Source organism: Colossoma macropomum, unplaced genomic scaffold (genome assembly GCF_904425465.1).
Source record: "Colossoma macropomum unplaced genomic scaffold, Colossoma_macropomum, whole genome shotgun sequence".
In the NCBI taxonomy this organism is placed as follows: Eukaryota; Metazoa; Chordata; class Actinopteri; order Characiformes; family Serrasalmidae; genus Colossoma; species Colossoma macropomum.
In genome coordinates, this window is record NW_023494790.1 from 8,435,785 (window position 1) to 8,451,536 (window position 15,752).

The following is a 15,752-nucleotide window of genomic DNA, read 5'->3' on the forward strand; positions in this document are numbered from 1 at the left end:
CCTGTGAAAGGGGAAATAGCAAAAGGGGGACAGCAGGGAGACCTACTTACCTTATCCTTATCGGGAGGATCCACCGATGGGGAGAAAAGGGTGTCTATTCCTCATGTAATACCCTGTGGGGGAAAAAGAAAATAATTAAGTTGTTATAAGTTAATGGCCAAGAAAATGTATATACCGGTAATGAATTGTTTAACCTAGGTTGTTTGTATATAGCGCTATCATTTGTCGCATGTGTAAACCACACTGTTCTGACCTCATGGTGGGGAATGGGATCTCTGAGGGCGGGGCTTTAGACTTAAAACCCGAGGGTTCCTAAGAGAGAGAGGCTACTTCTCCCCATGACTCTGTTTGCCACCGAAAAACACTAGCAGCTTGTAGTGTCTGAAGTAATGGTGTGAGGGAAGTTATAAAGGGAGTTGGGACCCAGCCTCGCGGCTGCTTCCCATGCCATGACTAAGCCTGACGCTTAGTATATATTGTAAATACTTTACCTCCTGTTTATTTTTCGTTTTGTACAGTTTTTGTTTCCAGTTTTCACATTGTGTAAATAAACTACTTGCTTGTGCACTCTACTTTGGTCTTGCCCATCCTACTGGTTGTCTCACCCTCGCAGACCTTACCAGTAAGCCACATGTAAAACCCAAAATCCTTTTCTTGGGGTTTAACATCTTCACAATATGGAAAAAAGCAAAATGTGAAATGTCTCTGATTTTCTTACTTTTTTTATTATTTCTATTTTTTTTTGGATGTTGGATAGATGGACGCTGATGTGCACCATGGTTATGGTGTCTTTGGGAGAATTCATTACCTTAATGTATCAGTCTCAGTAGGTACATCTGTCACTTTAAAATCAATTTTACACATATATTCTTAATTTTGCCTCGTTCATTGACCACAGAAGGCTAATGAACTTTTACGTTTTTCTGTAATTTACACATTTGCAAAAAGACACTTGTGCTTTGCTAAAATATAAAGATTAAGAAGATTAAGTCGACCCCAGTTTTGTTAAATATGTGTTAGCGATTAAAAAAAATAATATGTATGTTTCCATATGTATTTTTTATTATTATTTAATGCTGTCATTGTGTGTTTACTATGCTGTCTTTGCTTTGGTCACTCATTTGATTGTTGACCACTAATTAACTGCCTCTCAGAAATAAATGTTTTTTTTCATTCAGTTCAATTCAGTTCATGTTTATATGATTATAATTTTGAAAATATTACACTGTTACACCAAGTATTGCTTATAAAATGTAATTATTTTACCCAAAACAATCTTCAGGACTTCCTTTAAAGCTGGAACATCACCTTAACCCCCAGCCTTTGTCTTTGTTGTTGACAAAATTTTCACTCAGGTACTAAAGTCAGTCCACTCGACAGCTACCTAGGCTAATTGACTTTACTTATTGAGGGGCAACACTTCCCTCATAAACAGACGCTGTTTACTGTTATGAGTGATTGTAACCACTGAACTGTCCCTTCTTTTATAATGTCTCTGCTAAACTTGCCAAGAGAAAGTGTTAAAACAAATAGACTTTACAAATAAACTGCTTTAGAGGGAAACCATTGTGTCAGTGAAGAATCTGATCTGGTAAGGAAACTAAACAATGAACAGACATTTTTGTTGTTCATTAAAATAATGAAAGTGCACTGCACACATGTACACACATATACAAACATACATATACAGACAAAGAGAGAGGGCTGTAAGGATATTTCATAGTATATATAAGTATATTTTATACACACGTGTGTGTGTGTGTGTGTGTGTGTGTGTGTGTGTGTGTGTATATGTATATATATATATATATATATATATATATACACACACTACATACACATATATCTGTGGACCACAGAGGCATGTGGCATGTGCAAGTCTGTTCTTTCCATCATATGAAGTTGGATTGATAGAAACTAAATTCATGTTTTGCATTCAGAATACTACTCATTTCAGTTCAGGTTCAGCAGCCACCTGCAGCCATTTACATGCAGATGAGAGAGAGAGACAGAGGGAGACAGAGAGAGACAGATAGGTAGTACAGCAGAGACAGCAAAAAGCAAAAGATGGAGCATAGTGCACCCCACGCTCTCTCCTTCACAATGTTTCCACGGCAACCTTGACAGACTGACATGTTGAATCAGAGACACAGAATGCTTGACATTATGACTCTGTGCCTTCGTGTTTGAATTAATGTCACACAGGAGACACTCAGCAGGCCAAGTGTTGAGCCTATAAAACATCCGCTGATGATCTCCAGAGATATAGGGCTCGTGGAGATAATGTACCATGTGTTTGTGAGAAGAACTGGCCTTTTGAAGCTAAGCGCTTCTGGGCTGCCACATTACTGCCTGTCTGAGAAAATTTCTTTCATCATTTGCATTTCTCCATTTAGTATTCCATGAAGTATTCAGTCTGAAACGTCTTTCCTGTTGGTCCAGCCATGAAGAGCATAGCAAGCAGCTGAGAATCTGCGGCACTGAAGGAGTAGTGCGGTTTAAAATACTACTTGTCTTAAAATGAAGGAAACTGAAAAAATTAAAGTGTTATGCATGTAATTTAAATCTGTTTGGACCTCAGCAGCTTCCATTCTTTCTTAGTGACCTTTTATTCTTATTACTGTGATTGTTTGAGGTATTAAATGTCTAATGTCGCTTGGCAGGGCAAACCATAATGATGGAGCTTTAACTCCATCTGCAAACCAACTAGGTTTTAAAGTAACTGAGTATTAAAGGTCCTGTTTCATAAAGTGGCCAATTTTTGGAGATGCAAGATTTTGTTCTGATAGTGATGATATTCAGCCTACAGTGGTTTAGCCTTGTCAATTTAAAATGAATTTAGTGTTTCAGCCTGGGCAGCTATTCAAATGAGACACAATAAAGGGCAGCCAGTCACAATAAAAGTCATTTGCATATATCAGGCACAGTGACAAAAACAGCTTCCTTAGTTCTAAGGGATAAAGGGATACAACTATCATGCAAAAAAATACTAAAATAAATATAATAAATACATGATATGGACCTATAAAGAAACAAGGTACCTAATTCTTGCTGAAAACATCATACTCATAGGCAACATTTGCCTGTTAAAAGAGTTAACTGAGTGGGAGGATATTGTGAACCAATGTGTTGAAGGAGACCTGGGACTGGTAGGTAAGTATAGTCTTACGCAGTGCTTTTTATATTACGTAACACAGTGGGGGGTTTTCAATCTTTCAGGAGCATTCTTATTCACTCACCCACAGAAGCTGATCAAATCTGAAGCCTCACTTCATCTGACAACCCCTGTTCTCTGAGATACACCCAGGCCTGCCTTTGCTCTCAAAACAGCCTCAATTCTTCATGGCATGGATTCCACAATACATGGGAAACACTCCTTTGATATTCTGGTCCATGTTGACATGACTGCATCATGAAATCTCTGTAGATTTTTCAGATGCTGTGAATCTCCTGTTCTTCCACATCCCAAAGGTGTACTATTGGATTCAGAGCTGTGACTGTGAAGGTCGTTGAAGAACACTGAACTTATTTTCATTGTTACGAAACCAGCTTTAGATGACTTTTGCTTTCTCACATGGTGCATTATCATGCAAGAAGTAGCCTTTGGAAGATGAGTAAATTGTGGCCATTAAAAAAATGCACATGGTCTGCAACAATACTTAAATAGGCTGTGGCATTCAAACAACAATTGATTTGTATTGACAGGACCAAAGTGTGCCAAGAAAACATTCCCCACACCATTACACTGCCTCCACCAGCCTGGGATGTTTGACACAAGGCAGGTTGTGTCCTTGGATTCATGCTGTTGGCACCAAATTCTGACCCTACTGCCTGTGTGTCTCAACAGAAATCAAGATTCATCAGACAAAGTTTTTCCAGTCTTTAGCTGTCCAGTTTTGGTCAGCCTGTGCCCACTACAGCTTCAGCTTCCTGTTCTTGCCTTACAGACATGGAACCTTGTGTAATCTTCTGTTTTTGTAGCACATCTGCCTCGAGGTCTGACATGCTATGCATTCTGAGATGCTTTCTGCTTGTACAGAGTGGTTATCTGAGTTACTGCAACCTTTCTGTCAGCTTGCCAGTCTGACCTCTCTTATCAACAACGCAGTTTATTCCACAGAACCGCCACTCACTGGATGGTTTTTTTTTCCTCTATTGCACCATTCTGAGTAAACTCTAGAGGCTGTTGTGCATGAAAATCCCAGGAGATCAGCAGTTATAGAAATACTCAAACCAGCCTGTCTGGCACCAACAATCATGCCACAATCAAAATCACTGTGATTACACTTTTCCACATTCTGATGGTTGATGCAAACATTACCTGAAGCTGCTGGCTGGTGCCAGCATGATTTTATGCACTGCACTGCTGCCACATGATTGGCTGATTAGATAATTGCAAGAGTGAATAGGTGTACAGGTGTTCCTATTAAAGTGCTCAGTGAGTGTAAGTATCCATAATAATATACCTCATGTATTATAAAAATGGAATAATCTATGTGTAATAACATGTCCTATGGATTTTGTATGTATGAAAGAATTTCAATGTAATAAGATCTCTACAATTTACCATAAACCTAATCCGAACACTTAACTCAGCACTTTCAGTTAAAAAAAAGAAAAAGAAAGAAAAAAATAACATTTTAAAAAAGTGAGAACTGTTTTGTTGGTCCTGGTATTGTAGATTAGTTCTCTCTCTCTCTTTTTTTTCTTTTCTTTTTTAAGTCAGGACATTTTTATCAGTCTTAAAAGTGCATTATTCTACCCATGTGTCCTCAAACGCAGTTCAAATTTGATCTCTTATTCTGTATATGCACATGTACCAAAACTGTTTGTAATAATAATAAGTAACAAATTCTGTAACATGTAATATACAGTACAAGTCAGTTTAGGCACATTAGAAAATTAGATTTAAAAAGATGTTTATCTGGCCAGTAAGTGTTGATTTGCACAGATAAAAACACTAATATTACAATAAACACATATAACATTAGTACACTAGCTAGTTATTTCATATATGTCAATATGGTCATTTAACCATTTCCTCACATCTCCTTGTAGACACACACATTTACACACACATACACTCATCTGCAAGTCTGCAGAAATATACGCAAGTCTTGCATAAATGAGATGCAAATATTACTCCTATCTGACAAACGTGCTCTCAATGATGCACAACACAAACACCTTAACAAGATGGATGGAGTGTGATGTGTCATTATGCACTAATTTAATCTTGAATCACATCCTGTGGGAGGTTGATCTGTTTAGCATATATTCAAAATGAAAAATACTTTTCATTTATAGTGTATTAAATAAAAAAAAATGAAAGAAAACACTCTCTGTGTTTGTTTTATATGACCTGTGTGTTTGTGTGTTTGTGTGTGTGTGTGTGTGTGTGTGTGTGTGTATGAAATATGAGCCACATGCCCAAGTTAAGCCCATCTTCTGGTGCATCTCCCCTCCCCCAACAGATTCCAGCGCAGAATTCACTCTGGAGGAGTGAAGCGAGCAAAGATGGCGCTCCGTTTCAGTACTGGACAGCTCCCCATAGACTTACACTGAAAACCGTGAAGGCGAGGTTTGATTACAACAAGCGCGGTGTGGACTGTTGACGCTCTGACACGGTGAGTGTTGCTCGTGTCCGGCGTTGTAAGGAAATGATTCATGGGCCTCGTTTCATGCGGCGAATAAAGAGGACGACAGACTCAGCTGCGCGAAGCTCCGCCAACAGGAATGAATGGAGAGATATGAGAGGAAAAATGCAACGGCTGGCGCTGGCAAACGTTAACGTGACGGACTGATGGTGGGATTATCCGGCCACATCTGCTTCGTCGTCTGTCTCGTTTTAAACCTCCGAAAAATGAGCGAATAGCACGTTCCCCGGGTCTACGCGAATTCATCCTGCGAGCGTCGCTGATACGATTTTATTTCATGCAAAACCCACCCGGATCTTCAGGTTCGAGAGGATGCCCTCCGCTCTAGCGCTGCTCATCATGTCTGCGTCGTATTTCAACCCCAGCTTTGCGCTGAGCTCACATTTTGATTCGGGTGAGTTGCTTTCAGTTATGCTTCAAACCATTAAATTAGACCTGTCCTTTTTTGTTGGTAGACGGTCCTTTTTGCATGCTTAGTGTCTCTTCTGTGCGCAAAATGCGCTCCTCGCCGCGGAGAGACTTGCACGAAATCATCTCTTTAGAACTGTGGGGAGGCTGGAGGCTGTCGATACTCTGTAAAGCGCTTTAGGTGCTCGTTTTTACCTCATTACGTAAACATTTTATGACTTGCCTTACACATTTCTTAGCTAGTCTATGTATGACAGAGAGAGAGAGAGAGAGAGAGAGAGAGAGAGAGAGAAGCCTTATTAAGAATTTAGCCAATTATTTCAAGCTGTCTTTGGATATTTAATGAAAAAGGGACAACATCATACATCCTGCTGGGATTAGCAGTGATTGTTGTGTGATTCTCCAGTGATGCACAGGTCAGTGATGGAAGGGGGAGGGTAGGATGAGACCAGTAGCTTGGTAAGAGTGTCCATCTCTAATTGGACAGGTCCCTTTAGCCTCTGGGGTGGTGTGAACAATGATAATTAATTGAGTATATAATGACTAGCAGTTGATGAGGAGTCAAACCTTGTAGGCGCTGAGGTTTAATAGAAACCAGCAAGCATTCCAAATCCTGCAAGAGAACATTTATGCCACACTCCTAGCAAAAAGCATTCTGTATAGATCCAAAAAAAGGTTCTGTGACTTGTAGCAATAGTGGAACCCTTTTTGGTGCTATATATTCCACAACTTTTAAAAAGGTTCTTTATAGAACCATACAATCCATTTCCATCATACAGAAGAACCATTTAACATGCACACAATGGTTTATGCACACAAATGGTTCACAGTTCTAAATATAATTGCCTTTACAAAGGCACCTTTCAAGGATCCCTCATCCCTTTTTAAGGGTGCACAATACGCATTTGATCAGTTGTTTTGTTTGTTTTTTTGTTTTTTTTTTCTATTCAGAATATATAAAGACCAAATGCTACACTCTTAAATGTGAAGATATATAAAGGGTTACAAATAAAGGGTTCCTATGTCCCATAACAGTCCCATAAATACCAGCTTTTCTTTTCCTAAGAACATTTCACTGGAGCATTTTGTGTAAAGTGTGAGTGTGAAGAAGGTTTTCAAACTTTAAAGAACATCTACACAATGTAAAGGTCTTCAAGGCTTCTTCAAGGTTCTTTAGCAAAGATAATGGATTTTAAAGAACTATGAACACTCAAAGAACCTTCTGCATGCCTAAATGGTTCTTTGCATCATGAAAGGGGTCTTCAGATTGATGGAGAATGTGCTAAAGATGGTTATATACAGAATCTTTTTGAAAGGGGTTTTATATAGCACTAAAAATGGATCTGTTATTGTTTCAATCTCAAGCCTGTAACAATAGAAGAACCCCTTTTGGTACCTTCTAAAGCACATTCTCCATCAAGCCGAAGAACGCTGCCATGATGCACAGAACCCTTTAATTTTGCAAAGGGCTCATTGAGTGTTCATGATTCTATAAAGAACCATTTTCTTTACTAAAGAACACTCGAAGAACCATTTTGCAAGTATTTAGAACCATTTTTCCAAGTCAAGAACCATTTAGGAAGTGTTTATACTTCAACATCTTCCTGATTCTTCTCTCACATATTGACAGATTTAGGCTTGAATTACCTTGTTGACCATTGCTATTCATTGAAAATCCTATATAGGACTAGATTTAATCTGCATCTTTTTCTGCATCAGGGAATCATCTTCCACATGGTTGCCAATGGTGATTATTCATCCCAATCTAATCCAGTGCTCAGCTGTGTGCTTGATGCTTCTATAAATTGTTCCTATGGTGACAGGAGGAGTTTGCAGGCTTTGGTCCAAGATCTACAAAGAGTGAAGCAAGCTATGTGACACACTGCATGCTTCTGCATGGCAGCAGCTCATTATAGAGCACAGTCACTTAAGCTTTACTGTTCTCTGGCTGTACTGGTCAAGAGACAATCAGTGCCTTGCAGGATTGGACAGGGGAAATAAAAAAGACAGTAATTGATGGACATGATTTGCTATGGCACCTGGGTAGAGGTGAGCTGAAGGGCTTTTTCCCTTCCCCTTCCTACTGTTCTAGTCATGACCTGTCACGATGGTGAGTCTCACCGGCTCTGACTCACCGCTGTTAAATTGGGATGATTGATGATTACGATGTGGCTGGGGTTTGATGTAGGACAGACCTAGAGGCAGGTTAGGGCTGTGTGGTCCAGCTGGATTCTTTCAGGACCAGAAAGCACTGCCTGAACATTTGTCTAATCATTTCTGCTGTCATCTAAGTGTTTTGGTTTCTTTCTGTCTTACTGTCTTTATTATCTCTTTCATTTTCTATGATGAGGACATTTGGTCTTCTTTGTTGTATTTTGAATCCACCTTTTGTGCATCACATGCAGGTGGATTATCCTTGTATTGATTTGTTATTTTATTTTATTTTTTTTATTTATTCATGCATGATTGGACCACTGAGAACTTCCCACTCTTTTCTACGGTCACTATGCTGTAGAATAGATCAGTAGGACACTTTAATCATCCCATTTATGGGACCTGTTGGATTTTGACTTTCATTTTAGGAACAATGATCAGTTCAACCAGGATATTTTCTGCTTGAGTGATGTGGAACATGACACACTGTTGTGACTCAAAGCTACGCAATTTAGAAGGTGACTCAGAGACATAGTTCAAACGTGATTTAAAGGTCTCTAAAATGAGTGGTGTGTTAATAACAGGCTCATTTCAGGAAAAGTGAATAGGTATGGGCATGACAGTCAAACATGGACTTGAGAACTGTTCTTCTAAGATGATACCACTTACAGCAACGTGTCCACCAACTTAGATCAATTCTTTGATGGATTCTATTGAAATTTGAAATGGAATAAGAGTAATTTTAGGTTCTTAGAAGACTAATACTAATGACATCACCATTCAGCAGAAGGGACTATTGATTACCTTTACCTCCACACTTGCCAACTGTTTTATCTCAGCTTCCAGTGCTCAGATTTCATATTGGGAGTTAGCCTGGACTGCCTTCACTGCTGCCCTCTTCCTTTTGATTTAACACATACCTAAACCTCTTAAAATGCCAGGCATATTACATTGTAAGGCCTATTCAGTAACTACATGGAAAACAATGTAAACTGATTATGCTGTTCTTAAGCTTTAGGAGTGAAGATTCGAAGCCTACACTCACTGGTGGCTCTTGGCCACTTAAGAGGAGAGTATGATGTTCTGTCTGACAAGGCAACAAATGTTGTGTTAGAAGGTTGGGGGAGGGCTGGCACAGCCTCAAACATATAAACTAGGAACTAGAGGAGATTGCAGAGAAATAGACCTGGAAATGGGTAAAACTATGAATGTTTGTATCTGAGGAGAAGTCACAGCAGGCTATGGCTGACCTGAGACCTGTTTGGCTGTTTTAAAGCATACCTGTGATATGTAGATGTGTTTGTATACAGGGTAGAGAGATGGGGATGCACAGCTGCAATAGAGGAAATGTAAACAAGCTAGATCAGTTTAGACCTTATTGCCAAAAAGGTTATTTGCAGCAAAGCCACAGAAGAACCACTTGTGGTTTCCTAAAGATAACAGACAGCTTCCATATCAATGAAACGTTTTTCCCAAAACAGTACATCCAAAGCAAGAGCCTTATAAGAGTGTATCAAAGGCTGTTTTTCCACATTCTAAAACATATGACCTAAGCGGGAACGAACAGAACTCAAGGTTCTAGTTCTAGTACATTTTCCATCTGCCTGAGAGACAACAGTCATAATAACCAAGGTTAACGATTATCATCTTTTTAGTCATTTCACTTTATGACACTGTAATAGAACAAGTCTAAAGCATCTAATTTGACTAAATAGCTACCATACTGACTAGCTACCATACTTACTAGTTACCTTATGTACTGATCATATGCTGCACTGTTCTGCACATGCACACATAAATACATCATTGGCTTCAACTGCAAATGTTCAAGAAGAACACTCTCAAGTACCATTAGGTCATGTTCATACCAGTCATGATCAGGTGCCAAAAACCCTAAAACTGGAACAGTTGGTACTGAGCCAGTTGTCCAATGGAAAAAAGCACAGCTCCAGTTTGTTGGTGTCAAAGTTTCTGGTACTTGGAAAAATGTGGAGTAACATTTAGTGGAGAAACAACAACTCCTTTCTTTACAGTGTGATGCAGTGTGTAATCAGTAATTCTTAATCCTGAATTGGCTAACAGCTGTGCTTACAACCCATCCAGCACTCCAGCACTACAAAAGAGCTGATTTTTGGTCTGTTTGGCCCAGATTCTTCCCTCACAACCATTTTGTATATAAATACGTTTTTGTGCTAGTATGTTTGTCTATTCTGAGAAGTTGAAACATTCCAAATCAGCTCTCACTCTGCCAGGCCTTTGATTTCACAAGGCGCCGCATATTCTGCTCCAGCAGATGGGTTAACACAGCTTGTTTCATGCATTCATATCCTCTCTGAAGTTATAGTTCTGAGACCTGCGCCTCACTCTATGGAGTACGTTTGATTTTAAGAGAGGCTGTTACTCTACACGCTGCTGGCCTACATGCCCACTGAAGAGCTATTTTGTGCGTGAGTGTGTGAGAGTGTGTAGGAGTGTGCAGAAGCTGGTCAATCGATGTTGATGGCAGGAAGAGAGCAGCTGGAGAAAAACAGGCCATCATCTCCCTCCCCTTTTCCTTCTGTCTCGCTCACTCTCTCTCGCCTCCCTGTCATAATTTGCCATGAATCTTTCAGCAGCTACCTCTCTCGCCAATCAAATATTTACTGCATATTTATTCAGAGAACTTCTGTTGTTTTTGCTGTTGAAATCTTAACGGGACAGGCGGTGGTGGGTTGAATCCCGTGGGTCCACAAAGTTGTGCCTCTTACCATTCACAACAGTGTTCCATTAGTTTAAACTGAATGAGAAGGGAGACAGATATTTGCTTTGAAGAGAGACAGTTTTAGGCTTCTGATGGGCAGACTCAAGGGAGCAGGTGAGCAATCTGCCAGGGCATTTGAGAGTTTGTCTGCCATTCAACTATGGATTTGAATGCTCTACAGATTAAAAGAAAAAAGAAATCTCGTCTGTTGTTAAGGAGTTTATAGAGCATGTGAAAAGGGACAAAAGAGATGCACATTCTTGAAAAGAAAGGTTTTGGAGTGATTCCATTAGTTCCCAAAAGAACCTTTTAATTGAGTGGTTTCAATTAGGGATGCACTGTTCATGAATTTTCCAGTTGTTTTACAAAAAAATTGGCCAGCTTTTATAAACCCTTTGGTTTAAACCTGATGAATTCACCATGCAGGCCAAATAAACACATAAACTACACAAGCACCTTTCCAGAGCTTTGTATCAGCAAAAGTTGCCATATAAAGAACATTATTTGTGAAAATCAGTTATGTATATATAAATAACATGAATCAATTAAAGTGCCACATCAAAAGTACACTATTTAGCATGAAGGAATATATTGCTATGTAAAGTGTTAAGTGCTTTGTTAAATGTTATTATGTACAGTACTGTGTGTCCCTGTACTATGATTGTACCTAGATACTTTGTTCTGCCTATTTTTGTCTATTCCTATATGGTCATGTCTGTCACACCTGTCACTTGTCATGTATAGGCCAGGCCTAATCTTGGCATCTGCCCAGCCTATAAAACTGCATCAGTATCAGTACCACTGTACCGGTACCTGCACGCAAGATATAAACTTCAATTCGCCAGACATACGGTCTGTTTGTCTGGTTTTGTAATGGGTTTGGACTCTTCAAGCACAATGAGTCCTGCACAACTATGCTATGACATTTTAGTGTAGGTTAAGCACCAGCACTCAAATACACTGCAAGTGCACTTACTTGGCTCATGTTATTTACATGTTGCTATGTTATCAGAAAATTGCACACACAATAACAAATTAATAAATTGGTCAATTGGTATTTTCAATCATTCTATTGTTGAAAAACCTGCCACTTCTGTACATGCATCCAAGCTATAACTGAGTTCTTTAAAGAGCCATCCACTGAATTTGTTCTTCTATGGCATCAAGTCAAAGAACCCTTTTTGGCATCTTTATTTTTAAAATCGAAGCTGTCTTTTGTTGTGATTAGTTGCTGCTACTGTAACAGCCAGAGAAATGCAATTTGATTCCAACCTTGTAGCAGGACATTGTGGTTTCCACTGAGACACTAAACACTACCGTCTAATACAGTTCTAAAAATGCTGTTGTAGGAGACTTTACTTCCTTTTTTATTTGATTTTTTTTTTAAATATTCTCTTTGAGAATTTTCTACATTGTTCTTTTCTCAGTTAAGTTATTGTCATTTCTTACTGCAGTGGCGATTCCCTGCCATACTATGAAACAGCATCTCTAATATCTAATAAAGGTAGTGTCTCACAGCTCAGCATTTGTCACTATACCAGAAAACTTTCAGTTTGATTTTATCTGTACAGCCTGTTCTTCAGCAGACATTGCCCCAGAGACGCTTTATAGAAATCCAAGTCTAGATCCATAATAAGTGAGTTGAGTGTTACAGTGGCAGGAAGAACTTCCTAAGGGAATGAAGACTTTAACCAAAAGTCAAAACTTTTCAATGGAAACAGAAAAAACAATGGACAATGTTCACTTTTAGTCTTTTCCATCTTAGTAATAAAGCCTGCTTTGCAAAATGTTTCCTAGCACATGCCTTACCCAATTCATGTAAATTTTGCTATCACATCTTTTTGAGCTACCCATTATTGAGTATATTAGAGCATCTCAGTGCAGACACTTGATTCTGGGTTGTACAATACATAATGATAGGTTAGCCATGCATTCGTTTTGATCAGCATTTGGTCAGTTTCAACCGGAGTGGCACGCACATGCCACTCATTTGAGTCCCAAAACTCAAAGGGTAGTCCTGCATCTTAAGAAAACAAAACGATGTCTCTCATTTTAAAGATAATAGGGAAAAAATGGGTTGAGCTTGATAAATATGTAATAAACATGCTATTTATAATTAATCAGTTAAAATATGTATAAAAATTAAATTGTAGGTCCTATAATGCCACAGTCCAATGACTATACAGGCTCACTTACTTTTTTCAAAAATATATCGCTGAGAAAAGTGATTGGCTGATGAGTGATTGTTGAAAGTCTTGGTATGATCAAGAAAAGTCAAAGAAAATGATAAAAGAAAATTGCTAAAACAAAAAGGAAACTCCTAAAAAAATAGTAGAATTTTGAGGGGTTTTAAAGCCTTTAAATCAGTTTGACTCTCCTGTGACTGCAAAATGAATAATTTTGGTCTCTTAATAGCATCAACTTTTACATTTGGGGTAAACTGTGTTTCTGATTCTGTCTGTCCATCCATCAGTCATTCATAACTGCTGCAAAATGATACTGACCCAGAAAACAGAGGCCTTACACAGCAAAATCACACACACACACACACACACACACATATACACTCTCACACACACACACACTGAGCAGAATGCTGTGAGAGCAGATTGTAAAGACAGGGGGAGTTTGGCTTGAGGTATAATGGCTGCCCAAAATGCTAAATCTGTTCAACTACATAATTCAGAGCACCGGCCTGTTTCAGGTCTCTACTGGCTGCCATTTGGCTGTAATGGTAAGCTTGGGATATAACTGTTCTCGTCCAATAAGGATTTGTCGTTTCACTTTTGCTACACCTGTACTGCCATTTCAGCACTGTGGACATCGATAGCATCAAATGGAGGAAACCTATATGAGATGTGTCTTCAATACAGTCATTTTGCAGGAGAACGAATAAACTTCTTTACCTTTAATGTATAGTAATGTAACATAATGTACGTTTTTATTTGAAGTAATTTTGGACCATTTCTGTTGGTCTGTTCTTCATAACACGTTCACATAATGATGGCTAACATGAAAAAAAAGACCAAAAAGGTTTAGCTATAACAACAATAATGTATTAAAGGGAATCATTCAAATCATTTCGGTCTTCATGCTTTAGGTCTTAATGGATATGCTGCAAAATAAGGCCGTCTGTTGAGGTGTACTCTATAATAATGGTGCAAAACAATGGTGTTCTATAGCTTATATGTTTGTATATGCTTAACTAATGGAATCCCAAGCATTGAATGCACAACTGCAAGTGGTTCAATATAAAATATACATATATTGTTATATTATTAAATATGATTTGGCATGATGGCTCAGATATGTGAAAGAGAGTGACCAGGCATTTATCAGAAACAGTGTCGACATATTTGATATTCTTGCATGTGTGTGGGTTTGAAGGTGTGAAATGGCAGTCGTGTCATTTGTGATAACACAGCAGATGCTTGTCACACTGTATCTGTGGTAACACTGATGTCACAGTATCCATTTCTGTTATTCTGATTAATAAATCATTAATAATAAATTAATAAATTCAGGAATAGGAAATACAGGTCGTTCAGTCACCCCTGGTGTCCAGAATTTTCTGTGGTCATTCTATCTGACTCATTCATTCACAGACCATTCTGAGATTTATAGATGAGATAAAAACTAGAAGTATAAAAATGGACCAATGCATCATAATGCATTGATCTGAAGGTGGTGATTCAACTGCTTCGATTTACAGCCAATTATAATAATGTTTAAATAGTATGCTCGAATATTTTGGCTATTTTCAAAGTAAATTATTAAAATTGGACTGAATTGATCTGCATTTATCCATATTCTGCTACTGCATATATAGATCAACCTGTGACATTGTGTATTCAGTGTATTTTTAAAAATTATTCTGAAATCTAATTTGGAATCTAATTTAATTTGATATGTAATTGAATCAAATCATGATGGGATTTTTTTAAGCATTGACTTATTTTCTAAAAAATCTTAAATTAAATTGTGAGCTCAGGAATTTGCACCCAGAATAGAAATGTGCACACTGTGTATATATATATATATATATATATATATATATATATATATATATATACCTGGGCATCTACAGGGCACAGCAAATGCATGAATAGCAGCCATTCCTAATGCACTAATTGAGTGTCTCTGGATCAAATGGTTTTCTGGATGCAACTAAATGGTGTCTGTAGATGTGCATGCTGTTATCAGTAATGCATTCATATCTGTTTATATAGTTGGATGCATTTTAATTTAGTTCATTACACAGTAGCCACTTCATAATTTATTGTAGTTACTCAATTATAAATATTAATTACTGTTAAATCACTTTTCTTTGAAGTCCCATAAGTTCTAGGCATTAACTAGCTAAGCGTGAGGTACACTTCAAAGTACTAGGTGATTATTTGGGGTGACATGATGGCACTTTCCAGGTCAGTCTAATTTATACACTGAAATTCCCAACAGGTTCTAAACATGAACTGGGTAAATACTGTGCAGTTATTACACTGAACATTAAAGTGAGATGAAAGGGATTTCATTCCAAGACACACTATAGACCACTTTCAAGAATTTTCTTTTTTACGATATATGTAGTTAGGAGCAAGCTTTACACATACAATAAATATCAGTGCTATATTATGATTAATACCACGTTTATTAAAAAAAAAGTTTTCCATTGATCGTCAGCTGTCTTTTCAAAAACTCATTATTTTCAAACATTGTTAGAGTATGTTTGTGTTTACTACCTTTTTGCCTTATGAGATATTTTATTATTTTTAAAGTTTTAACATTAAAAGCTA

At 38.0% G+C, this 15,752-nt stretch overlaps 1 protein-coding gene across 1 annotated transcript in view; it reads left to right on the top strand.

Annotated features, from left to right (window-relative positions):
- Window positions 1-5,507: 5,507 nt before the first annotated feature.
- aatkb (apoptosis-associated tyrosine kinase b) overlaps window positions 5,508-15,752 on the top strand; it is a 71,396-nt gene continuing 61,151 nt past the window's right edge. The window contains exon 1 of the mRNA XM_036572030.1: window positions 5,508-6,051. Within this exon, the coding sequence (XP_036427923.1) occupies window positions 5,970-6,051 (82 nt within the window). The 5' untranslated portion in view covers window positions 5,508-5,969. The remainder of the gene's footprint in view (window positions 6,052-15,752) is intronic.